This window comes from Scyliorhinus torazame, chromosome 12, assembly GCF_047496885.1.
Source record: "Scyliorhinus torazame isolate Kashiwa2021f chromosome 12, sScyTor2.1, whole genome shotgun sequence".
Lineage (NCBI taxonomy): Eukaryota > Metazoa > Chordata > Chondrichthyes > Carcharhiniformes > Scyliorhinidae > Scyliorhinus > Scyliorhinus torazame.
In genome coordinates, this window is record NC_092718.1 from 193309749 (window position 1) to 193337073 (window position 27325).

General features: G+C 46.4%; 1 protein-coding gene across 2 annotated transcripts in view; it reads right to left on the bottom strand.

Moving 5' to 3' along the window:
* Positions 1-27325, bottom strand: part of acaca (acetyl-CoA carboxylase alpha) — a 363222-nt gene that overhangs the window by 43184 nt on the left and 292713 nt on the right. For both annotated transcript variants that reach the window (XM_072469570.1, XM_072469569.1), the window contains exons 50-51: positions 24984-25161; positions 23186-23298 (exon numbers count right to left, since the gene is read on the bottom strand). In XM_072469570.1, the coding sequence (XP_072325671.1) occupies positions 23186-23298; positions 24984-25161 (291 nt within the window). The remainder of the gene's footprint in view (positions 1-23185; positions 23299-24983; positions 25162-27325) is intronic.

Below are 27325 nucleotides of genomic sequence, written 5' to 3' on the forward strand. Positions count from 1 at the left end.
TCCAAATTAAATGCAAGTCGCAGAGCAAATATTAAGTGCCAGCTTACTCATTTCCACGGGTCTACAATGCCACCAGGCTAATGGGAGCAGGGATTGTTCACACGACCAGTGTACAGCTGACTGAAGGCATAATTTATCAGAAATAAATCTTTTCACGTTAACTTATGATGCAAAATGGTCTCCTGTAGATGTTGCTAATTACCCAGTATACAAGATTTCAGCCAACAGTTCCCAAAGCTGTCACAACCATCTGGGGACAAAGGACTACTGATGACCACCAGTTACTGGCTGCGACCAAGTCAGTGGAAAAGGTCCACTTTAAAACCGGCTAGATCTTGCCTGGGAGCACTGAACCTGCAGAATACCTGCAGCCTGTGCGATGCATATGTGTGAACAAAAATAATTTAAAAAAAACACATTGTGGCCATATAGTTCTTTAACAGCGAACTTACGCCGAGTCCGAATGCAACTTCAGGATGGTGCAGTGTCCAAAGTGCATAATGGAAAACAATTTCACACTAATTGGCGTTTTCAATCTTTTAAAGAGGAATTCACTCTGGTGCAGTGAGGCTCTTTTCATTTTGGATACAATGCAGGTTGCTGAAGAGCAGACAGATTGACCTGTGTCTGCTCTATTTATACCTGATCAGAAGCACTTGATGCTGTAAACGAGATGCTATAACTGGAAAATGAAAGGAGATGAAGGGTTTCTAGTGACAAGTCTTTCACTTCTACTGAAATTCATCACCGTACAATGGGAAATCTGGTTGTGAAAAAGATTGACCAGAGCCTGCCCTAACACAGAACAGCATGTGATGTCAAATATAGCACTGAAGAATGTGAATGGATGTATAGGAAAAGGAAAGCCTGAGATGCAGGTACTTGAACATGTATCAGGAATTGTAAATGTACAGCAGGGCAAGCTGGACTGAATGTATTTTATGCTTGTAATGACACTTCTCTTGTTGAAGAAGCAGCCCAACCATCCAGACTGATGGTTTAGGTAATATTAACAAATATGTCGATGACTATTTTCTGCTCAATTTAAAACTAGGTTGCTTTAAAGATTTTTGCTGCTCCAACTAGGTTCTCTTGGAAAGTAAACAGCAGTGAAGGAGAAGGCAGAGAACGATTATGCAATGATTGATCCCCTTTGAGACCATTTGTTGCTCACAATCACTATTGTAAAACTAAACTCTTGATCAACCACAGAAACGAGTCCACAATTAAGTCACTCAAGACGTTTCAAGTCTTTCCCGTTTCATGCTCGCAATTCTAAACTAATCAAAACACCCCAGTAGGTGACATTTGATCAATTAACTCTTTGGCCACTGGCTTTTCTTTGCAGTGTTTCAAGTGCACTGGCTTTTCTTCAATACAATTTAAAACATAATTTAAGTTAAAAAAATTTAACAAGATTGGGCTTCGCTGGTTAGGCCAGAATTTATTGTCCATCCCTAGTTGCCCTTCAGAAGGTGGTGGTGAGTTGCCTTCTTGAACTGCTGCAGTTCCAGAGGTGTAGGTACACCCACAGTGCTGTAAGGGAGGGAATTCCAGGATTTTGACCCAGCAACAGTGAAGGAACGCAATATCATAGATCATAGAATTTACAGTGCAGAAGGAGGCCATTCGGCCCATCGAGTCTGCACTGGCTCCTGGAAAGAGCACCCCACCCAAGGTCAACACCTCCACCCCATCCGCACAACCCAGTAACCCCACCCAACACTTAGGGCAATTTTGGATACCAAGGGCAATTTATCATGTCCAATGCACCTAACCTGCACATATTTGGACTGTGGGAGGAAACCGGAGCACCCGGAGGAAACCTACGCACACAGGGGGAGGATGTGCAGACTCCACACAGACAGTGACCCAAGCCGGAATCGAACCTGGGACCCTGGAGCGGTGAAGCAATTGTGCTATCCACAATGCTACCGTGCTGCCCATATTTCCAAGTCAGTGAGGTGAGTGACTTGGAGGGGAACCTCCAGGTGGTGGTGTTCCCAGGTATCTGCTCCTTTTAGATGGTAGTGGTCGTGGGTTACGAAGGCACTGCCGAAGGAACATTAGCGACTTCCTACACTGCATCCTGAAGATGGTATACACGGCACGATTTCTAGCTTTTGTACTCTGGTAGCCCACAGTATTTATATGGCTAGTCCAGTTCAGTTTCTGGTCAATGGCAACCTCCAGGATGTTGATAGTGAGGAATTCTGCAATGGTAATGCTGGTGAATGTCAAGGGGCGATGGTTAGATTCTCTCTTGTTGGAGATGGTTATTGCCTGGCATTTGTGTGGCACCAATGTTATTTGCGACTCCCAAGCCTGGATATTGTCCAGGTCTTGCTGCATTTGCACATGTATCTGAAGAGTCACAATTGGTGAACATTGTGCAGTCATCTGCAAACATCCCCACTTCTGACCTTATGATGGAAGCAGCAGAAGATAGTCAGGCACTACCCTGACTAACTCCTGCAATGATGTCCTGGAGCCAAGATGATTGAACTCCAACCATCTTCCTTTGTGCCAGGTATGTCTTCAACCAATGATTCCCATTGACTCCAGTTTTGCTAGGACTCCTTGATGCCATACTTATTGAAATGCTGCTTTGATGTCAAGGGCAGCCACTAATCACCTCACCTCTGACATTCAGCTGTTTTTCACATCATTATCAGCTCGTCAATGGCAACGTGGAAAAATACATTGTGCGATCTGAAACTGGGCCACAGTCTAATAGGTTCCAAGATTTGATCCCCGGTCTGTGTCGAGTCATTACAGTCAAGTCAGTGGTAGAGGTGTTACAATTGGTTTAAAAACTGAAACCCCAAGAAAGGAAAATAGTCTTGCTAGCCTGCATGTGTGCTTGCGTGCATGCGAAAGAGAGAGAGAGAGAGAGAGAGGGAGTACTGAGGGGCAATTCAATGTCCACGTAACAATATCCCAGCAAAATTTATGGGGAGATGAATGAGAAACACACGTTTTGTGTCTATGTGAATGTTGGATGAGCACAGAATCAGAAGTCATGTCCCTTATTTCTGAATACTGACTGCATAAATTCACTTGGGAAGAATTGCAACTGGAGGAAGGTACAAGAGAATAACCGGCACACAAGTGTTAATACTTCCAGGAAAGGGTGTTAAGTGTATGGGGGAAAAATAGGTTTTCAGGAAAAATACAACAAACTCAAACCACCTTGGCACATTTGGCTAGTGCGGGAGACTTACCGATGTCTGTATCAATGTAGGTTCTGTATCTGTATATAAAAAAACTTGATCCCTTTCCCAGAGTGATGAGCAACAGAGAGGAAGATTCAAATCAGCTTGGTGTGAATGGTTGACGCGCGTTTACTCTTCCTTTCTGTAAGAATCTGAATGACCCTCTTATGGACTGAACTGATCTCTCCACGCATCTTCCCTACTGTGTAGTACTACACTCCGTATGCTTCACTCCATGCCTATGTATATGTATTTACATTATGTATTTATCGTTATGTCCTATGCTTTTCATGTATGGAACGATCTGCCTGGACTGTACGCAGAACAATACTTTTCACTGTACGTCGGTACACGTGACGAAAAATCTAAATCTTAAAAAAAGGATCAGTACCTGCTGCTAATTTAATACCACATTCAGCAAATGGAATGAATCCAAAGAGCCATCAGTTACACAACTCTAGAAACTGCATCTGTCCAAGAATCACAGCACAAATGAGTCTACATGCAAGTAGAGCTCAGCGAGCCAAATTAAACAAGTCTTGAAAATAACAAAGTAGTAGGCATTTAAAAAAAAATACCTCGTACTGTTGAGGATCTGTGTAGCGATGTCACACCTTGAAATTTCAAAGTGCAAACTTGTGCTCTGATTTCTCTCGCACTAAATTTCCTACACTTGGCTAAGCCATTAGGGTTAGATAGTGCTAGAATCATCTCTGTAGGCTGGATTTTTCTTTTACAAAACGTAACGACATGGCATTATCTGTACATATGGATGCTGACCTGGGATTTTTCTTTCCAAAAGGTCATAAGTTCATCTTCGACTGGACAAGCAGGCTTCTTCCGAGAAATCACCTGACCGTTACAGTACAAGAGGATCCGGTTTGTTTTGAACTGCAACCACTTTAATTGATCAGGAAAAAAACCTTAAACGGTCCTTTTGAAAAGAAAAGGCTGATAACTTGCTGGAAATGTCATGGAAGAGAAAATAACTCAACTTTTGAACCTGCTGGTTTTGAAGGAAGTCTCGTTGGGGAACAAGTGGAGGGAGGGGGTGGCATGGTGGTTAGCACTGCTGCCTCACAGCACCAGGGACCCAGGTTCGATTCCGAACTTGGGTGACTGTGTGGGGTTTTCACGTTCTCCCAGTGTCTGTGCTGGTTTCCTCCGGGTACACCTGTTTCTTTCCACAGTCCAAAGATGTGCAGGTTAGGTGGATTGGCCATGCTAAATTGTCCCTTAGTGTCCAAACGTTAGGTGGGGTCACAGGGAAGTGGGCCTAGGTAGGGTGCTTTTTTACAGGGTCAGTGCATACTTGATGGGCCGAATGACCTCCTTCAATACTGTAGGGTTTCTATGAAATCTGTGAAGGAAGGCCCCAACTGTCTTTTTCTCTCTCTACATCTTGCCTGCAACTGTAGGACCTGTAGCCAGAGAACCCTCATCTGAGTGTAACCCGTTTGCATTTGGACCGGTAAAGCAGAGGCCAGTTGGTAAGAACTTCTGCACAACCTCTGGATCAGCAGCCTGACTTCACATGAGGGAATTCCAGGTCAACAATATCAAGGCCCTATGGACTTTATCCTTAATTTTTTAATAACACCTATCCTCTAAAGCCCATCTCTGCAGTGCAGAGAGACTCTCTCTCCTCTGAGCATTTTTGCCATGAAAGAAACTTTAAAGTTTTTCCAAAGATGGTTCACCTTGGGTATGATTTCCAAAATCAATTACCAATCGTGACTGGGGTTTCATCAATTTTCATTTTAAAATGGAGTTCATCATAGGATCATAGAGTCCCTATAGTGCAGATGTGAACAGTTCTAATCAATCTGCATTTCAGATGACACAATTGCTTGTTCCACCTGCCATTATTCATGCACCTTCAATTCACTGCTTTCCAACTCAGAGCTATTTGGCCTCATCAAGGTGCCAGGGTGTCAAAGACTGACATGTTCCCATTGGAAACACCTAATGCTAATAGCAGGTATTCACTTTAATGGTAAAGCAGCTAGGATGTAGGGTAAAACTCCCTTTACTCTTCCCAAACATGCCTCAGCGCCAATCTCGCAAGAACACATTTATTGCATCCGTGTTAGAGGCAGTTTCCTGCCATGTGGGTGCATGCCAACTGGAAACTGGACTGAGCTTATTTCAAAAACAGGAATTGTATCTTAGTACAGGAAGGTAAAGGTAGCTAGTTTGCAGAGGGAAAAGCTCAGTTTATACTGGGGTTAGTGGGTGCTGACATTCCAATACGCATATATTGCACAGCTGTCAACAACCGTGAGGGCAGCATGGTAGCACAAGTGGCTTCACAGCGCCAGGGTCCCATGTTCGATTCCCCGTTGGGTCACTGTCTGTGCGGAGTCTGCACGTTCTCCGCGTGTCTGCGTGGGTTTCCTCGGTGATGTGTTGGGTGTTCTGGATCACATACAGGTCACCAACACTTAAGTAGTGCAACACTATTTTATTAAAAGGTTAACTATTTAAACATACTTGAACTGTGGGTAAATACGATACTAGCTTTAACTAAAGACCTTTGCCTTGTCCTAACCAGTTGACGTACTCAGCAATGGTGAATGTCTGTGTTGCAGGCTGTGAGCTCTGTGCTCCTAGCTAGCTGCTACTCGAATGAGCGGCAACTTTGATGCCCCCTGTTTTTATAGTGCATGTGCTCTCACTGGTGATTGGCTGCAGTGTTGTGTATGTTGATTGGTCCCACTGTGTGTCCATCAGTGTGTGTCTGCACCATGATATACTGGTGTATAATATGACACTCCGGGTGCTCCGGTTTCCTCCCAGTCCAAAGACGTGCAGATTAGGTGGATTCATAGAATTTACAATGCAGAAGGAGGCCATTCGGCCCATCGAGTCTGCACCGGCCCTTACAAAGAGCACCCTACTCAAGCCCACGTCTCTACCCTATCCCCGTAACCCGTACCGTAACCCAGTAACCCCAGCTTAACCTTTTTGGACACTAAGGCCAATTTAGCATGGCCACTCCACCTAACCCGCACATCTTTGGACTGTGGGCGGGAACTGAAGGACCCGGAGGAAACCCATGCAGACCCTCATTTGAATTGGATTGGCCAGGCTAAATTGCCCTTAGTGTCCAAAAAGGTTAGGAGGGGTTATTGGGTTACGGGGATAGGGTGGAAGTGAGGGCTTAAGTGGGTCGGTGCAGACTCGATGGGCCGAATGGCCTCCTTCTGCACTGTATGTTCTATGTTCTATATCTTGATCTGCTACTGTCCTTATGGTGCAGTCACATCCGCTGTGCTGTTAAGGAGGAAGTTGCAGGATTTTGGTCGACAGTCAAGGAACTGTTATATTTTAAAATGGTATGGGACTTGGGAGGAGAATTTGCAGTCGGTGATGTTCCCATGCACCTGCTGACCTTGTTCTTCTAGGTTGTAGAGGTTGCAGGTTTGGAAAATGCAGTTGAAGGAGCCTTGGTGAGTTGTTGCAATACATTTTGTAGACGGTACACTGCTGCTACTGTACACTGATCGTGGAGGGAATGAATATTTACGATGGGGGAATCGGGTGCCAACCATGTGGGCTTTGTCCTGGACTGAAATGAGCTTCGTGAGTGATGAAGGAGCTGCACTCATCCAGGCCACTGGAGAGTATTCCAGCATACTCCTGACTTGTGACTGCAGAGTCAGGAGGAAAGTTATCCATCATATAATTCCCAACCTCTGACCGGCTCTTCAGCCACAGTAGGTGCGTCCTGGTCAATGGTAACCCCTGGGATTTTGATCGTGGGGATTCAGCGACAGTAATGCTGGTGATTGCCATGGTTGGCAATAGATGGCTAAATTCTCTATTTTTGGATGTGGTCATCTGCACCATGCAAGTACCAGGCAATGTTACTTGCCACTTATCAGCCAGAGCTTGAATATTGTCCGGGTCTTGCTGCAAGAAGGCATGGACTATTTCACCATCTGAGCAGTTATCCAGAGGTCTTGTAGGCAGGAACCCTCTAATTGGAGTATGAAGTGGTACACAAATTAAATATACTCATTCTGTATGATTATTTAACGGGTTTGATTGGCAGTTCTTTTTTAAATTCACAGGCACTTACTATATAACTAGCCTGTTTGTTTTAAATTGCGAGAATGTATCTGGAGTCTTCAGAGAGGAATTTCCTCCCCAAATCTCTTCTTTTTTCCCCCCTCCTTTAAAACAGTGCATGAAACCTAACTCTTTGACCTAGCTTTTGGACATCTGCTCTATTATTTCTTTATGCAGCTATTTTATTACTTTAAGGGCACTATATAAATACAAGTTGTGATGGCAGTTAACTTCTTGTGTATTACTGTTCTTGTGCCTTCCAAAAATAACGAGGGTCTGGGTAAAAGCATTGGATGACATAGCTAAATAATCTGCAAAGGGCTTTTCGTTCCTTTTCCAGATATGTTATGAATTTTTGCATGGATATTAGAGTGAGGAAAATCACTTATCTGGGAAATGGCAAACTAATTGCAACAACTGGAGTCGTCAAATGCAAACTCAAAATGATCTACATTACCAGAGAAAAGTCATCCAAAAATAATCCCCCTGCAGTGGTGCAACAATACCTTAAAATGATAATAAAGATGAACAAAATAACAAAACATTACATATTCATGAAGAAAAGGAACGAACACAAGTAACGATGATTCTGCGCAATAACACGTAATGAAGGTGAAATTAGTCTTCAGCGATAGCACAAAAGGAATGGGATGAGAACAGGCTGCCAATTTACTATAATTCTTTCTGCACCCATCAAAGACCAAATTCACCCCTTATGCCAGGGGGTTGTATTCTGCAAAGGCTCTGGTGATTCAGGAAGCTTCACTATTGTTTAGCCCCATACTCTGGGATAGTATCACATTATCAGGAACAGGAGTCATGAATTTGCTTTAACAGCTACTTAGGTTTCTATATTGCTTTGCAGGAAGAAAGAAAGGTCACAAAACGCTTTACAAGTTGGACAAAGAACAGTGGATTCAATGCAGGCTGAAAAGTTGTCAGGTTGTGGAAGAGAAGACATAAGTTGAATAAATGACTGTGGTGGGTACAGGTGTAAAACGTAATGAGGTCGAGGGGGTGCTCTCTCAGGATACTCCCCACGGTGTACAGGCATTAGTTTGCAACCTGGCTTCAAGAGGGTTAACTATTTTGTTTGATACGGAGAGAAACACATTTTTTGTTCCTTCACGCTCACCGGGGTAAACCTCGAGTTCTGTAATGAATTCTATGGAGTGATGTTTCTCAGAAAACTGAGCAGTCAGCAACTGGAAATTTCAGAGGAAAATTAGGCATGTCAGCACTCCATTGATGGTTAAAGCGTGTTTGATGCAATTTTAAGGCGGGTCTGTGAACAGGTAAAAAAACTTCCCCGCCTTAAAAGTGGGTAATGCGACTTAAGTATGCAGATCAGGGTCCAACGCTGGTTGTTAGATTCCAATTGCAATCTTCAGGCACAAACTTACGGAGCGTACATCATGCCCATTTGTGCCAGATGGTGCGCTGTCTAACCAGCGGTTCTAAGGAGATCCGTTGGTAGAAATGGCCCAGGAGCTTTATTTTTGGTGAAGAGAAGCACAGATCACTATTGACTCATCGGAGGCCCACTGACCCACCCACCACTGCCCCTTCTACTCACCCTGGTACTGTGGGCTGGTTCATGTCAGTCAATTTCCTACCATTCCAGAAATGGGAAGTTGCATCGGAGCAGCGGGTCCACAAAGTAGCTCAGGTCTCAGGCTGTACTGACTTGGTGCCAGCTTCAAATGGCAGTCAAAGAGCCAAAGACGTCCAACTCACTAACCCAACCCTCCCCTTACAAGTGAATGGCTGGTGTTACATTGGCATCCTCCGTTGCCGAGAGACGGTACAGATATCTGACTAGGGCATCCTTTTTAGCTCACTTTGGATTTCATACCAGCAAGATATATTTAACAAAAAGGAGTTTCCATCGTGGTAATGGTCAGTACACTACTGTGACATATATACCAGTTTCAAACAGAGGTTGACACATTTGGCTCAGTAATCATATTTTTAAAAATTTAGAATACCCAATTAATTTTTCCAATTAAGGGGCAATTTAGCGTGGCCAATCCACGTACCATGCACATCTTTGGGTTGTGGGGGCAAAACCCACGCAAACACGGGGAGAATGTGCAAACTCCACACGGACAGTGACCCAGAGCCGGGATCGAACCTGGAACCTCGGCGCCGTGAGACAGCAGTGCTAATCACTGCGCCACTGTGCTGCCTTTGGTTCAGTAATCATGACATCTGTTAGCATGGCTGCACTTTGAAACAGTCCATTGCATGGCTCGCTGTGCCAGGCATGTCTTTTCAATATTTCTCTTTTATCACATGCAAAATACTTCACAGGTGCAGTTTTATAAAGTAGCAGAAAATTATGATGCAAATTCTGATAAGGCACCATATTAAACAGGAATGGCTTTCTGTATTTTTTGTTTCAAATGAAGTGTCTGTTCTAATCTGTCATTCCTGCATTGATATGCCCTACCACTTTCTTTTTTGCCACCCTCATTATCACATAAAGAAATCATTCTTTTGTTTCCAACCAACTGCAAATGTTCAAGGGCTGCATCGGCTCATTTCTCAGTTCTTCCGCTGAATTCTGACATTGGCTCTCGGTTACAGTTAGAAAACAAAAAAAAGGTTTCTCTGGAAAGAGCAAATTCACTATCACCAAGTGCATCCCAATGAATCTCAGTAGCTTTCTCAGATCTTTGGGGTGCTTGCCTTTCACACCACTTAGCAGGATTCAGATTGATCCCTGTCACAACCAATCCTGTCAAAGCCCATCTCAGGTTGCCTCTTGAAGCAGTCAAAGGCCTGTTATCATCAGTTCAGTAAAAGATCAATCCAGCACAGAATGAGAACATAATCAGTCATTGATTGATCCTAGCTCCTTCAGAGACTGTTAAATTTCCCCTGTGAATGCTTTCCAAAGGGTTAAAGGCCACGTCGACAGCACTTTCCATTTTTCTGCTAAAACGTGTTTGTACATTTATTTTCAAATATACAGCGTTTTGCTAAAATTTTGTCTAAGTACTGAAATAATTCTAATAACTAAATGACACAAGTAATATTTGACCTGTAACTGCACATTTTCATGTCATCCAATATCCCCGCCAATTAAACATTATTATTAAACTGATTTCAACTTGTATCATTCTGACCAGACCTTATGGGTCATCATACTACTAACAAAAATCAAGTAAAAAAATAGAAGGAATTTATAAGAAGAGCAATTAAATGCATCTCAAAGAGATGATAGTATGCAAAACAAGGGTAAACGAGAACGATTGAATTGCAGAAATGTTTCAAAACAAGAGTAAAGGATTAAACAACTAGGGGGTATTTGTGACTTATCGGCCAGAAATGAAACATTGAGCGAGATATTAAACAATGGCTGATCCGATCACCTGTCTTATGCTATTGTCTTAAGTCAAAATAACAAACACCCCCCACCCCCCACCTCCAAAGTGAAAAAAGGGAAACTTGTATTGAGACAGAAATGCATTTTACATTCAATAGGATAGCTAACTGCATACACATAACCTTATCTCTTGTAGGCTAAATCCTTTATTTAAATGGGCAGACCTGCAGGCAAATAATGGCATCGCAGACCCACAGAAATTGCCAGTCTACAAATTTGCTGTTGTATTGTATGCCTCTCGCTGTGCAAGGGAAGAAGTGGGCTGCTGTCCCACTTGGTTGCAGTCTTTCACAATCTGACCTCCGTATCGCTCAGAGGAGCCCAGGAGAGCTCCATGGGTTGGTGCCCAGCTCTTAATTTAAATGAAAGAGGAGGGTGCATAAAGGTTGCTTTGCCAAGATCCGAACAAAAGATTTTTTTAAAAGCACTGAAGGCCTTTAGAACTCTCTAGGCTACACATTTTAATGGACCTAATTAAATGGAGTGTTTGACAAATGCTCTGTTTAGAAACTTAACACAATTGTGTAACAGAATGGTGTTAAAGCATCACTTTCTCACTCACACAATGTTCTAACAATGAAAATGACATCATAATCCCGACAGTTCAGAAAAGGCAATTCGGCCCATCGAGTCTGCACCGACCCTCTGAAAGAGAACCCTGCCTAGGCTCAATCCCCCATCCTATCCCCGTAACTCCCCACCTAGGAGCAATTTAGCATAGCCGATTCACCTAACTTGCACATCTGTGGACGATGGGAGCACCCGGAGGAAACCCACGCAGACGTGGGAAGAATGTGCAAACTCCATACAGATAGTCATCCGAGGTCGGAATCAAACCCGGGCCCTTGGCGCTGTTGAGACAGCAGTGCTTACCATACTTTTCTCTTCCCAGACTAAAAAAATGTCCTCACGCATTTTTCCTACCAGACAGTGTCCATTTAAGACAGTTCCCTAGTGCCTCCAAACCTCACCGAGAGATCCTCAGAAGAAAGGTTTTATTAAATCCAAAATATATATTTTTTAATTCCACATTATTTTTACTCTTGCTCGTTCAGTTAGTTTCGCTGTCCACTTGAAGCCACTTGCTCTTTGGCATCCGACCAAAGTGGATATTCATGTGCAAGGAGCATATTCAAACATGATGTTACAATATAGCAATCAAGAGAGGCAGCACTGGCGGACTGTTTCCTCACTGGCCAAGGGATGTCACGGTCAATTACAGTCGCCCCAGCTGACCTCAGCTAATCAACTGAGAACCCTGGCATTTATGACTCAACTTTGTGCTGCATACAATCAGATGTAAAGTCCAGTGTTAATTTAACATGCAAGAACTTGGTGAATAACCACCTCGCGCTGACAGAAGGGTTATCTTTTTCCTTTAGCCCGACTAACAAACCAACTAACAGGAAAAATATATTAGCAGGGACTTCCATTTTAGCTTGACCCCCCCCCCCCAAATCATGTTCGCACTCAAAATACTGTCCTTCCGGCAGCTATGGTTTTTAATGCATATGGTTGTAAGAACTTCTGGATGTAGGCCAGAGAAGACAGAAAGCTGAAGAGCTCTGCGCTTTTATCTCAAGGTTGCGATTCCCCATTCCTGTATTAAAGTCATTAGTAGTTGGTTCAGACTAAAGTGGTCCCTGAAGAATGCATGGAGTGCTGTTCAAATATTCAAATTGCTTTCAAAGAGTGTGGGACACTCATGAGAATTGATGCCTGCTGGCCAGCCAATTGGAACACTCCATTTTAATTAACTATCTTCATTAAACTTATTGGCAGTCAACGGAAAGACCTCTGGCTCCAGGCCCCTGTAGTAGTTATAGCTGGTGGGGTTGCCAGAGGATGATAGGCATGGAATTCCCCCTAATATAAACCAGAATTATTAAAGGCGCTGAAGAAAAGTTGGATTCTCTCAAGGGAATGAATGGAAATACCATTTGTAAATGGGAAGAACCAACTTCAACTCTTGTCACAAAGCAGGAAGTTATGTTGAACCTGTATAAATCTCCGGTTCGGCCACAACTAGAGTATTGTGTCCAGTTCTGGTCACCACAATTTAGGAAAGATGTGAGTGTGCCGACAAGTTTTACCAGAATGGCTCTAGGAATGAGGGAATTTAGTTCCAAGTTAGGTTCAAAAAGCTGGGGCATTTCTGTTTGGAGTGAAGGAGATTAACAGGGTAATTTGTTAGAGGATTATGACAGGTTTAGACAAGTAGTCAAAAAAAGGCTGTTCCCATTAGATGATGGTACAAAGACTATGGAACAGATTTAAGGGGCGTCATTCTCCGACCCCCCGCCGGGTCGGAGAATCGCCGGGGGCTGGCGTGAATCCCTCCCCCGCTGGTTGCCGAAGTCTCCGGCACCGGAGATTCAGCGGGGGCGGGAATCGCGCCGCGCCGGTTGGCGGGCCCCCCGCTCCATTCTCCGGCCCGGATGGGCCGAAGTCCCGCCGATAAATTGCCTGTCCCGCCGGCGTGGATTAAACCACCTTTTGAACGGCGGGACAAGGCGGCGTGGGCGGGCTCCGGGGGGGGGCGCGGGGCGATCTGACCCCGGGGGGTGCCCCCACGGTGGCCTGGCCCGCGATCGGGGCCCACCGATCTGCGGGCGGGCCTGTGCCGTGGGGGCACTCTTTCCCTTCCGCCTCCGCCACGGTCTCCACCATGGCGGAGGTGGAAGAGACTCCCTCCACTGCGCATGCGTGGGAAACTGTCAGCGGCTGCTGACGCTCCCGCGCATGCGCCGCCCGGAGATGTCATTTCCGCGCCAGCTGGCGGGGCAACAAAGGCCGTTTCCACCAGCTGGCGGGGCGGAAATTCCTCCGGCGTCGGCCTAGCCCCTCAATGTTGGGGCTCGGCCCCCAAAGATGCGGAGCATTCCGCATCTTTGGGGCGGCGCGATGCCAGTCTGATTGGTGCCGTTTTGGGCGCCAGTCGGCGGACATCACGCCGTTTCCGGAGAATTTCGCCCAAGGCTTTTAGCAAGATGGAGGAAGATTTTTTTTTGTGAGCAAGATTTATTTTTGCTTGAACCTAGCAAGAGGTGGAAATGGAGATGATTAATGATTTCAAAAGGAAATTGGATGGACATCTGAGAGAAATAAATTTGCAGTTTTACGGGGATAGGGCAGGGAATGGGACTGAAAGGGTTACTCTACAGAGAGTCAACTTGGACTTGATGGGCTCAGTGGCCTCCTTCAGTGCTATTATAACACTGGTGAATGTAGGCTGTTGCAAACTGCAAGAACTGGAACTTCACATGTTTCACATCCAATGAAGTGCAGCCAGGTAGACAAACATCTGAACATAAGAGGCCACCCCCATCAAATGAGATGAACGACCAGTTAATCTGCTTTTCAGGATGCTGTTTCAGTGAAATATGTGAGCACCAAATCAATGCTACAGCGGCAGGCCCTGAGCCCATAAACCCGAGTAGGAGTAAACTTCTTGCCCTTTAGTTTCCTCACGGGAGTGCATCCCTCATGATCTCTAATATTGGCACCGAGTTATAGCTCTAGAATTCTCCAAGATGATCTGCAACAGACACTGTTTCACTCAGTCTTTTAAGGGGTTAAATGGCTCTGAAATTCTCTTTAATAAACAGTAAGCCTGAAGTGTGTTGTGAAAGACAAATGGGAGCCGGCACAGCCTCTCCTGCATTCAGCAGGAACCCCGGTCTAACTGCTTATTCGTAGCAAATGGAGTGAGGTAAACATCAAAGGTCAGTGATCCAGAATAACCAGGAGTTTGGGAAAAATCTTAAATTAGCCATAAAAGCAAAATTATGCAATTGTTTGTGCGAGAGAGGCTCTGCAGGGTTGCAGTGGCTGCTCTCCTTCCATTAGGCTAGGTTTTTAACAATCAAATTCTTTGTTGAGCGCAATTATGACTCATCCAAGTGAGGTCTTTATCAACAGCTAATGCTTTTACAGCTCTTCAATGCAAGTTGTTCAAAGTGACAAGCTCTTTCACTTACTTAAAGCTCAAACTGTGGTTTGAAAGGACAGTTATCATTTTTTGAAGCATTTTCCTTTTGTTTGTGTGCTCAAAATAAATAAACAGTGAAGAATTGATGGGGGTGTTGCTTTCCTGTATTGTGCCAAGACCCAAGAGCTTCTTTATCAAGTTCATTTAAAATGTAATCCCTTGTTGGATTTCCTACAGAGCAGAATTTTATAAAAGTACCTCACAACGATTTCTGCATTCAAATATTATCGATAATCGGGTGATTTCAGAGCTTGAATTATTATTATAGAATTATAAAGTATATGTACTTTTTGGAAATAAATTAAAGTGATTACCCATTTGTATACTCTTCCGATCTAGTTTGCAGCATTCTTCCCAAAGTAACGCACATGTGGCTGCATTGCTTCAGTGACATTTTCTTGCTATTCACTTTGGGATATACGAGCAATTTGGAGTGGTTGAGAGGTGGGGTTGTACAATCAGGTGGGACTACCCCTTGACAAATGCTTAGATTGTCAGGGAAGGTGGAAATGGTCATCCTATACGGAGACCAATGGAGGCTAAAACGTGGCTGCTTAAGAGCTTGGTCACGCTGCCCCTAACAATGGTCGGGGGGGGGGTCTGTATGTCATGTGGGGAAGCCCACCTCCCCTTATTTGGGAGGAGTCCCAGGATTTTGACCCAGCGACAGTCATGGAATGATTTAGTTCTGAGATGGTGTGTGGCTTGGAGGAAAACCTGCAGATGGTGGTGTTTCCATGCATCTGTTGCCCAATATAGATGGCACAAGTTGCAGGTTTGTGAGGTGCTGTTGAAGGAGCACTGGAAAGTTGCTGCAACAATATTGCCACTTTGCATCGATGGTACAGGAAAGGGATGTTTAAGGTGGTGGACAGGGTCCCAATCAAGTAGGCTGCTTTGTCCTGAATAGTGTCGAATTTCGAGAGTTGTTGGAGCTGCTCTTTGGTGCAAGTGGAGAATGTTCCATCACACTCCCTTTTTAAAAAATAAATTTAGAGTTCCCAATTCATTTTTTCCAATTAAGGGGCAATTTCGCGTGGCCAATCCACCTAGCCTGCACATCTTTGGGTTGTGAGGGTGAAACCCACGCAAACACAGGGAGAATGTGCAAACTCCACATGGACAGTGACCCAGAGCCGGGATCAAACCTGGGACCTTGGCGGCGTGAGGCAGCAATGTTATGTTCCATCAAACTCCTGGAGCGAAATTCTCCCCCAATGGCGCGATGTCTGCCGACTGGCGCCAAACATGGCGCCAATCAGACGGGCATCGCGCCGGCCCAAAGGTGCGGAATGCTCCGCATCTTTGGCGGCCTAGCCCCAACATTGGGGGGGGCTAGGCCGACGCCGGAGGGATTTCCGCCCCGCCAGCTGGCGGAAATGGCGTTTGTTTCCCCGCCAGCTGGCGCGGAAATGCGGCGCATGCGCGGGAGCGTCAGTGGCCGCTGTCAGTTTCCCGCGCATGCGCAGTGGGGAGAGTCTCTTCCGCCTCCGCCATGGTGGAGGCCGTAGCGGAGGCGGAAGGGAAAGAGTGCCCCCACGGCACAGGCCTGCCCGTGGATCGGTGGGCCCCGATCGCGGGCCAGGCCACCGTGGGGGCACCCCCCGGGGTCAGATCGCCACGCGCCCCCCCCCAGGACCCCGGAGCCCGCCCACGCCGCCTGGTCCCACCGGTAAATACCAGGTTTAATTTACGCCGGCGGGACAGGCAATTTCTGGGCGGGACTTCGGCCCACCCGGGCCGGAGAATCCAGCGGGGGGTCCCCGCCAACCGGCGCGGCCCGATTCCCGCCCCCGCCCAATCTCCGGGAGCGGAGACTTCGGCGGGGGCGGGATTCACGGCGGCCAACGGCCATTCTCCTACCCTCTGGGGGGCCGGAGAATGACGGCCCTTATTTGTGCTTGGAGATGGTGGACAGGCTTTGATGAGTCAGGAGGGTGGGTTGCTTACCATATAATTCCCAGCATCTGACCTGCCCTTGTTGCCAATTTAACTTATCCAGTTAAAGTTCTAATCGACGGTAACCCCCAGGATGTTGATGTTGGGAGAGTCAGTGATGGTAATATTGAATGCCAAGGCACAAATGTTAACTGCCTGGCAGAAATGTCAATTGCCACTTATCTGCCAAACTGGAGTGTTGTCTAATCTTGCTGCACACAGGCATAGAATCATTACAGTGCAGAAAGAGACCATTCTGCCCATCAAGTCTGCACCGACCTGTTCCGGGTGCGGCGATGACCAGCTGAGTCGCACGTTTCGGCAGCTCCCGGTGGAACGGACTTTTGGGCTCTTAATAAGAGCCCCAACGGCAATTTTAACGGCTAAAAGTACTGTGCGGTGAACCAGAAGGGAATCCCCCCTGGATAAGGATGAAAAAAGGAGAGGAAGGTGGCCGGATTGCGGTGGATCCTTTAGAGCAGCGGCAAGGAAGGCAAGCAAAAACCAAGATGGCGTCGGAAGGTGGCAGTTTAATATGGGGCCCTGAACAACACGAGTTTTTGAAACGCTGCGTGGAAGAACTCAAAAAGGAAATAAAGAAGGAGCTGTTGGCCCCGATATTACAGGCGATCGAAGGGCTAAAGGAGGAGCAAAACACCCAGGAGCGGGAGCTTCGGGTCGTGAAGGCAAAGGCTGCCGAGAATGAGGACGACATACAGGGCCTGGTGGTGAAGACGGAGATGCACGAGGCACACCATAAACGATGTGTTGAAAGGCTGGAGGTGCTGGAGAACAACGCGAGGAGGAACAACCGAAGGATTCTTGGTCTTCCTGAAGGTGCGGAGGGAGCGGACGTCGGGGCATATGTGAGCACGATGCTGCACTCGTTAATGGGAGCGGAGGCCCCGGCGGGTCCGCTGGAGGGAGCATACCGAGTGATGGCGCGAGGACCGAGAGCAGGAGAAATTCCTAGAGCCATAGTGGTGAGATTCCTCCGTTTTAAGGACAAAGAGATGGTCCTTAGATGGGCAAAGAAAACTCGGAGCAGTAAGTGGGAGAACGCGGTGATCCGCGTATACCAAGACTGGAGTGCGGAGGTGGCGAGAAGGAGGGCAAGCTTTAATCGGGCCAAGGCGGTGCTTCACAAAAAGATGAAATTCGGAATGCTGCAACCGGCAAGACTGTGGGTCACATATCAAGGGAGGCACCACTACTTTGAGACGGCGGATGAGGCGTGGACTTTTATCGTGGAAGAAAAATTGGAATGAGCGGGTTATTTTTTTTAAAAAAAAGAACATTTGAAACAAAGTGGTGGGGCGAGTATGGGGGGCGAAGAGGGGGGTAAAAAGGGGGGAAAGAGGAGTTTTATGTTATTAATCCTGCGATGTGGTAACTTTCCTCTCTTCCACAGGAGGTGGTGGGGGGAGGAAAGGAGGTGGAGGAGATGGGGCGTTGGCCATTGGGGGTGGGGCCAAGGGGGAAGCGCGGGCTCGGTTCCCGCGCTATGATAATCATGGCGGGAATAGGGAAGCAGGAAGGAGGGGGCGTCGCACGGTGCGGGCCGAGGTCACGGGGGGAAGCCGAGGTCGGCCAGAGTTTGCTGACTTCTGGGAGCAACATGGGGGGTGTAACTACGCTAGTGGGGGATCTAGCGGGGGGGGGGGGGGGGGGGGAATTATTGGGCTGCTGCTGCTGGGGAGAGGGGGGAGCTGGCATGGGGTGGGATGGGTGGGGGGGCACCGCCTGGGGGGGACACAGCTGCGTGGGAACCGGGTGAGGAGCTGGAAAAAGGGGATGGCTAATCGACAAGGGGGGGGGGGGGGGGTAAAAAGCCCCCCAACCCGGCTGATCACGTGGAACGTGAGAGGGCTGAACGGGCCGATAAAGAGGGCACGGGTACTCGCACACCTTAAGAAACTTAAGGCAGACGTGGTTGTGTTACAGGAAACGCACTTGAAACTGATAGACCAGGTGAGACTACGCAAAGGTTGGGTGGGGCAGGTGTTCCATTCGGGGCTAGATGCGAAAAACAGGGGGGTGGCTATATTAGTGGGGAAGCGGGTAATGTTTGAGGCAAAGACTATAGTGGCGGATAGCGGGGGCAGATACGTGATGGTGAGTGGCAAACTACAGGGGGCGACGGTGGTTTTGGTAAACGTATATGCCCCAAACTGGGATGATGCCAATTTTATGAGGCGTCTGCTAGGATGCATCCCGGACCTAGAGGTGGGAAAGTTGGTAATGGGGGGAGATTTCAATACGGTGTTGGAACCAGGGCTGGACAGGTCGAGGTCCAGGACTGGAAGGAGGCCGGCAGCAGCCAAAGTGCTTAAAGATTTTATGGAGCAGATGGGAGGAGTAGACCCGTGGAGATTTAGCAGACCTAGGAGTAAGGAGTTTTCGTTTTTCTCCTATGTCCACAAAGTCTATTCGCGAATAGAATTTTTTGTTTTGGGAAGGGCGTTGATCCCGAAGGTGAGGGGAACGGAGTATACGGCTATAGCCATTTCGGATCACGCTACACATTGGGTGGACTTGGAGATAGGGGAGGAAACAGAAGGGCGCCCACCCTGGAGAATGGACATGGGACTAATGGCAGATGAGGGGGGGGTGTCTAAGGGTGAGGGGGTGCATTGAAAAGTACTTGGAACTCAATGATAATGGGGAGGTCCAGGTGGGAGTGGTCTGGGAGGCGCTGAAGGCAGTGGTTAGAGGGGAGCTGATATCAATAAGGGCACATAAAGGAAAGGAGAGTAGGGAACGGGAGCGGTTGCTGCAAGAACTTCTGAGGGTGGACAGGCAATATGCGGAGGCACCGGAGGAGGGACTGTACAGGGAAAGGCAAAGGCTACACGTAGAATATGACTTGCTGACAACGGGTACTGCAGAGGCACAGTGGAGGAAGGCACAGGGTGTACAGTACGAATATGGGGAGAAGGCGAGCAGGTTACTGGCCCACCAATTGAGGAAAAGGGGAGCAGCGAGGGAAATAGGGGGAGTGAGGGATGAGGAAGGAGAGATGGAGCGGAAGTGGAGAGAGTGAATGGAGTGTTCAAGGCATTTTATAAAAAATTATACGAAGCTCAACCCCCGGATGGGAGGGAGAGAATGATGGGCTTTCTGGACCGGCTGGAATTTCCCAAGGTGGAGGAGCAGGAAAGGGTGGGACTGGGAGCACAGATTGAAATAGAGGAAGTAGTGAAAGGAATTAGGAGCATGCAGGCGGGGAAGGCTCCGGGACCGGATGGATTCCCAGTTGAATTTTACAGGAAATATGTGGACTTGCTCACCCCGCTACTGATGAGGACCTTTAATGAGGCAAAGGAAAGGGGACAGCTGCCCCCGACTATGTCTGAGGCAACGATATCGCTTCTCCTAAAGAAGGAAAAGGACCCGCTGCAATGCGGGTCCTATAGACCTATTTCCCTCCTAAATGTAGACGCTAAGATTCTGGCCAAGGTAATGGCAATGAGGATAGAGGATTGTGTCCCGAGGGTGGTCCATGAGGACCAAACTGGGTTTGTGAATGGGAGACAGCTGAATACGAATATACGGAGGCTGCTAGGGGTAATGATGATGCCCCCACCAGAGGGGGAAGCGGAGATAGTGGTGGCGATGGATGCCGAGAAAGCATTTGATAGAGTGGAGTGGGATTATCTGTGGGAGGTGCTGAGGAGATTTGGTTTTGGAGATGAGTATGTTGGATGGGTGCAGCTGTTGTAGAGGGCCCCAGTGGCGAGTGTGGTCACGAATGGACGGGGATCTGCATACTTTCGGCTCCATAGAGGGACAAGGCAGGGATGCCCTCTGTCCCCATTATTGTTTGCACTGGCGATTGAGCCCCTGGCAATAGCATTGAGGGGTTCCAAGAAGTGGAGGGGAGTACTTAGAGGAGGAGAAGAACACCGGGTATCTCTGTATGCGGATGATTTGTTGTTATATGTAGCGGACCCTGCGGAGGGGATGCCAGAGATAATGCGGACACTTCGGGAGTTTGGAGAATTCTCAGGATATAAACGGAACATGGGGAAAAGTGAGTTGTTTGTGGTGCATCCAGGGGAGCAGAGCAGAGAAATAGAGGACTTACCGCTGAGGAAGGTAACAAGGGACTTTCGTTACTTGGGGATCCAGATAGCCAAGAATTGGGGTACATTGCATAGGTTAAATTTAACGCGATTGGTGGAACAAATGGAGGAGGACTTCAAGAGATGGGACATGGTATCCCTGTCACTGGCAGGGAGGGTGCAGGCGGTTAAAATGGTAGTCCTCCCGAGATTCCTCTTTGTGTTTCAGTGCCTCCCTCCCGGTGGTGATCACGAAGGCATTTTTCAAAAGGATCGAAAAGAGTATCATGAGTTTTGTGTGGGCCGGGAAGACCCCGAGAGTGAGGAAGGGATTCTTACAGCGTAGTAGGGATAGGGGGGGGCTGGCACTACCGAGCCTAAGTGAGTACTACTGGGCCGCCAATATCTCAATGGTGAGTAAGTGGATGGGAGAAGAGGAGGGAGCGGCGTGGAAGAGATTGGAGAGGGCGTCCTGTAGGGGGACTAGCCTACAAGCTATGGTGACAGCCCCATTGCCGTTCTCACCGAAGAAATACACCACAAGCCCGGTGGTGGTGGCGACTTTGAAAATTTGGGGACAGTGGAGACGGCATAGGGGAAAGACGGGAGCCTTGGTGGGGTCCTCGAAAAGAACTACAGGGGTTCTAGGTGGGGGTGACAAAGGTGCTTTCGAAAGTAGTGGGGGTCCAGGTCGAACCAAGCTGGGGGTTGGCTATATTTGGGGTTGCACAAGAGCCGGGAGTGCAGGAGGCGAGAGAGGCCGATGTTTTGGCCTTTGCGTCCCTAGTAGCCCGGCGCAGGATACTGTTGATGTGGAAGGAAGCCAAGCCCCCGGGGGTGGAGACCTGGATAAATGACATGGCAGGGTTTATAAAGCTGGAACGGATTAAGTTGGTCCTAAGGGGATCGGCTCAAGGGTTCACCAGGCGGTGGCAACCGTTCGTCGAATACCTCACAGAAAGATAGAGGGAATGGAAAAGAAGGCGGCAGCAGCAGCAGCCCGGGGGGGGGGGGGGGGGGGGGGGGGGGGGGGGGGTGGGCGGGGAGGAACCAGAAGGACTCTCAGGGTTGTTAATATATATGTATAATATGTATAGGTCGTTGCTATAAATAATTGTATATTGGACTGTTAAATCATATTTTTGGAGAGTGTTTATCTGAGATAAGGCAGTTGCCATTTAGTTTTAGTTTTCGTTTTTGTTATATATTATTTATTCTTTGTTTATAAAACAGGTCATTGTTATTTATACTGTTATATTATTGTGTAAAGGATACACAATGTACTGTGATGGTTGACCAAAAATTTTCAATAAAATATTTTTTTTTAAAAAAAGTCTGCACCGACCTTTGGAAAGAACACGCTACCTAGGCCCACGTTCCCGCCCCATCCCCGTAACCCAGTAACCGTACCTAACCTTTTGGACACTAAGGGGTAATTTAGCATCGGCAATCCACCTTTCCTGCACATCTTTGGACTGTGGGAGGAAACCCACAGACAGGGGGAGAATGTACAAACTCCACACAGACAGTCACCCAAGGCTGGAATTGAACCCGGGTCCCTGGCGCAGAGGCAGCAGTGCTAACCACTGTGCCACCCATATGGATTGATTCCATATCAGGCAAGTTGTGGAAAGTACTGAACGTTGTGCAATCCTCGCCTAATACCAACCATTGCGATTTTGGTTATATTAGTCACAAAGTGGTAGAAATGAATCTGGACAGGAAGCTCGATCCTTTCTTATTCTCACCAACTCTTCCCCTCAAGCAGCGATTCCTTACTGGAACACAATTCCATCGTACTGATCGCCCTCTCCATTTCTGTCTGAGTATCCATCATCCGCATATGAGCCTTGACAGTACCTGTCAACAAGCTGACCTACTGAGAGAGCAAACAGAACTCTTGGATGTTCAAACCTGGGGCTCTCCTGATCTGCAAAGCATAATGACTCACTAGCTTGGCTTTTCAGGGGGGCCCCGATCCTGGTCAGGTTGAAGCTGGTCTGAAACTTCCGTATGAAAAGGGAGAGCAGAAAGCAGAATCAGCAAGTGATGCTTTGGGATTCACTCACGCATCTATGAGAATTCAACAGCTGTATTGCCAGACAACTGGGAGCATCACCCTTTATAACCTTTTGGCTAGGGCAACAGTGCTCTAAAGGCATGGAACGCTCTAAAGAGGTGAGGCTCAGTAAATTAACTGGGGAGTTAAAAAAAAATAATTGCTTGTTAATTTAGATTTGGTAACCATGACGGTAGATCATACAGATCACAATCTCACAAATGAGCTCCTCAAGTTGAGCCCAAGGCCTGTCACCTCCAGGCTGTAATCAAATTAAACTATGAGAAAACCGATTTAAAATAATAAATAAATAAAAGCTACAGTGTATTAATGAATCAAAAGAATGCATTTAAATACGAGACCAGCCATCCATATTAAGGTTCGCCACAGGTTCAAGCATTAATCCATATGAAACTTCGGGGGGGATGCAGATAGAAATTAAATTGAATGTACCCAAACGCTCAGCCAGGCTCATGTACACGGGGTCCACCCGCCGCATTGTTTTCACCAAGTCTTTCTTCCGGAATTTGATCTCCACCGTCCCCTCTGGCTCCAGTACACCACCTCTGTAATGAGCAAAACCCATTTACAGGCTAATTAACCATGCAATTATTCAAGGCATAAATTAAAGTCACAGCATTAAAAAAATATAGTCTGGACCTTTGAATAAATAGGAACTCATTCAGGAGGGGGGAGGGGGAGGAGACAGTGGTGACATGCTTTGTTTTCATTTTCCAAGAATCTTTCTCTATCTCTTGAGAACTGTGCAGATATTTTATTTCATAAGATTCAAAACATAATTGTAAATAGCAATTTTATAGCCAGTTTCTTCAGGTCAAGCTGTGATTTGTGGTTCTCACAATATTTTCTACATGAGAGATGGTGTGAGAACTTGGCAGGAACAACTGGTGAAAAGCCAGGCCTAGATTAAAGCTGGCAACAAAAAAAAAAAATCTGCACCAACAGGGCTAAGTGGCAGAAGAATACCTATTCCTGGAATGCACAACAGGAGTTTCACAGCAGAGATGCTGCTATTGCACGGCAATTTGACAGTGCAGTGTCATGACCACAGTTGTTACAGATGGAGGTTAAGGGGGGGGGAGAAAAAGAGAAGTGGGGTACGGTGGGTCAGGAAAGAGGGTAAAAACCGTTCCCATCATGGAAGGGCGGGAAGAAAACCTTCAGCCTGGCCATCTTTTTGTGTCACTTTGACACCCACTCAAAGCATCAACAGGAGGCCTGAACAGCAGGCTTTGTACCCCCCTCCTCTAAATGCCAGTGTCCAAGCTCTGACCTGCTTGGGGATGGGGGATGAAGCACTGAAGAAAAGGAGAGGCCAGCGAGAAAGACGTCACAAACTCCTCTTGCAGACACATTTCAGCAGATTAAGAGCAATGCAAAATGGGAGAGAACCAGGCAATTAATTGCCCAATAAAGAGGAAACAACACAAAAGTACGTGAAGACAAATAAGAATTACATTTAATCCATGTATATTTCTATATGGTTTCTACATTGTGACAGACACAATGCGAACAAGGCAGCATCCTTCACTGCATGTCGCAAAATTGTGTGAAGTCAGACTGAAACAGTTCAGCCTCAGGAGTCTTACAGTTGTCAGATTACATTTAACTTTCCTTTCACAGAACACCTAGAAACATGGATTCGGAGTAAAATTTTTAATGAGGAATGGAAACATAAAACACAAGGAACATTCACGGAATTGATTAAATAAATGAGAACTATCCACTGTCCCACCCCACCCTTCCATGCAGTGGGGATTCCTATGGAGGAATAGCTCTTTTGGTTCCTCCGGAATTTTGCGGAAAATCAGTGCACATTTTAGCCAGTTCGGCTTTGAATAAAAACGCTTCTTTACGCCATTAGAATAAGACTATCAATTTGCTGGATTTCAACGGTTCAGCGGCAACAATTCTGTGACAAAGTGCGCCAAATCTGGGTCTGTATAAATGGCCAGTGGTCTCTTGTGAGCTCCTGACTAGTATTTGAGAACAGGGATAATATTGTAATTTTTCCACTCTTCCATCTTTATTTATCGTACATATTTGTTAACAATGTTTGAAGACATTGAAGTTATTATGTGTGGTTTAGAGATTAGTTCAAAATCCCCATGTCTGCGTCATCTTAATTGTGCATGACAGTTCATTTGTTTGATGTGAAAAATATAAAAGGGCAGGTGAGTACAGAAAGGGTTAACCACCAGTGCAATCAGAGCGGAGTCGATTTCCATACCTGCTCTCCTTGTCTGCATACATCTCCATGTGCCTAGGGTTGATGGTGGGGTCAATGACTACCCAAGAGCCACCTCTCAGCTCTGCATTCGGGGGGATGTATACAATCATGGGCTGCTTGTACTCTCGCAACCCATCGACGATGTATGCACCAAACTTTAGCACTTGATCATACATGTCTGGAGGGGAAGAGGAGAGTGGTTAATTTCACAGGGATTCGCATCCTATCAAACCACTCATGCTGAGACAACGACCCTGGTGTTAATTTCTGGTAAATTTCACGGCTGATTTCTTCCTGTCATGGGTCACTGCTGGCCTGCCTAACTAAACCCGAGCATATGGATTACCCCCCCAACTAAATATTCAGTGAGTTTCATAATTTAATTTTGCATTATCTTGATAATCTTTTAGTCACATAAAAATGTGCAGAAGACCAATCCGAATGCATCTGGATGTGCTTTTTATCCAACTTGAATTGGACCTCCTAAGTCGTCGAGTAAAGAGTTTTCACTAATGTCAATTTTCAGCATAGCAAGAACTGAGTCTAATCTTTTCCTACTCATTACACACGATTCCGGAGATGCTTTACCCACCATCCAATTGGCTCCTTGCCGTGTGTGTGCACTGGAGAATGGTGTAATTGTTTATTTTCTTCCCCTGCTTGCCTTCCCCCACCCCATGAATAATCAAAGCGGTGCCAAGGCAGAAACTGCATGTGCATGTTTCTCCTTGTAAGTGAGTGGAATTATTGGGCCAAACAATTTCAGAGCAGACCCTTGTGCTGCAATGTTTTATTTACTGAGGCTGTGAAAGGGCACCTTAAATGGGTACCCATCATCAAGACTCCAGACGTAACTGTGCCACTGCAAGCTCTGGGTCCCACAAAAATTGCTTTTGGAGCATTTAAAATTGCTACAACTTATTAAATGTGGACTCGCATCCGCAGGATCCCCGATCAAGGATAAACCTCAGCAGCAGGATGATTTAAAAAAAAAAAGATTAAATGGTGACAAATATGAAGGTTACTTTTTTTGTGTCTGTTTCATTTCTTTCTTTTAAAATATTCCTTTCCCTGGTATGCTTTGCATTCACAGCCTAAATACAAATATTCAAAACCAAAGCAACATAAGTGGATGGGATATAAAGTTAGTTAACGCTGTGATTGATTGATCATGATAAAATGTGTGCCAGACTCTGTTGTGCTGCAACTACACTGCAGCTACTCAACCCATCAATGACAACAATTCCAAATTTTAAGTGATTGTGGACTTGACAAAAAGTACGGCGCCAACATTACTGAAAACACTTTAAAAATTACTGTCGCAATTTGGAAATATTCCACCACCTCTTTGTGCAAAAATAAAGTGTAGAATACCCTGTCGAAGATCTTACAAAGAGACCAGGTTGCCCCACAGTCCTGAAGATTATAGCACAGCCGTCCCAAATTAAGATCACACACAGACAAAGAAATTTGAATTTGTCAATCAACTCAGATTAATTTTGGCTGTTCTTCATTCAACCATTAGGTGGAGTGCTTCATGCTGGTAGAGCATTCACCTTGTGTGGTGTCTGAATGGTCTGGACAGTCATCTAGAAATGCTGTTCAGTCCTCACCTAAAATTGTGGTTGCATTCCTGAAAATCATGACGTGAAATTACTTTAAGTGAACATTGTAAATCAGCTTTAAAATCATACTTAGCTCCTGTCGGCTCTTCAGTAACAGAAAAAAAACATATTAACACAAACAGTTGAATATTTTACTTGCTAAATTCCTACACTGATAAATGAAACAACATTTAAAATAAAATAAGTTCAAAAATATAAAAGAAAAATGTAACTTTCTACTCAGTGCCTCCTGCACCTCCCAGATCCTGCTTCCAGAATCCCCTACTCCCTGAACCTCCTGGTCACTCCAACCCTCCGAGTTGTGGATTTTTCCCTCCCCAACCCTCAAGAGTTGTGGCATCCACCCCTCCCCCTCATAACCCACCCTCTCACTCCCTGACTCACCCTCTCGCCGCTTTCCTATCCTGAGGTGGGAGAAGAGCGAAGCCAGGGCATTAAAAAAATTGATTGTAGCAGCCCCAGCTTGACACTTCTGCACCATCAGAGCTCTGGCTTCAGATTGAACCTGGATCTTCACTGAGAACCCAGGTCCAGGAAAGGAAAGCGATGAGAAGGCGGGGCAGGAAGGGGAAAGTAGACACAATTAGGGGAGCGGCTCTCCAAAATGGTGTCAACTGGTTCACGCCAGAAACAACATTAAAACAAATCTTGCAATACTCGACAAAATTACAGGCCTCATTAACTTTGCTAAAGGAAAACAAATGTTAAACAGACAGC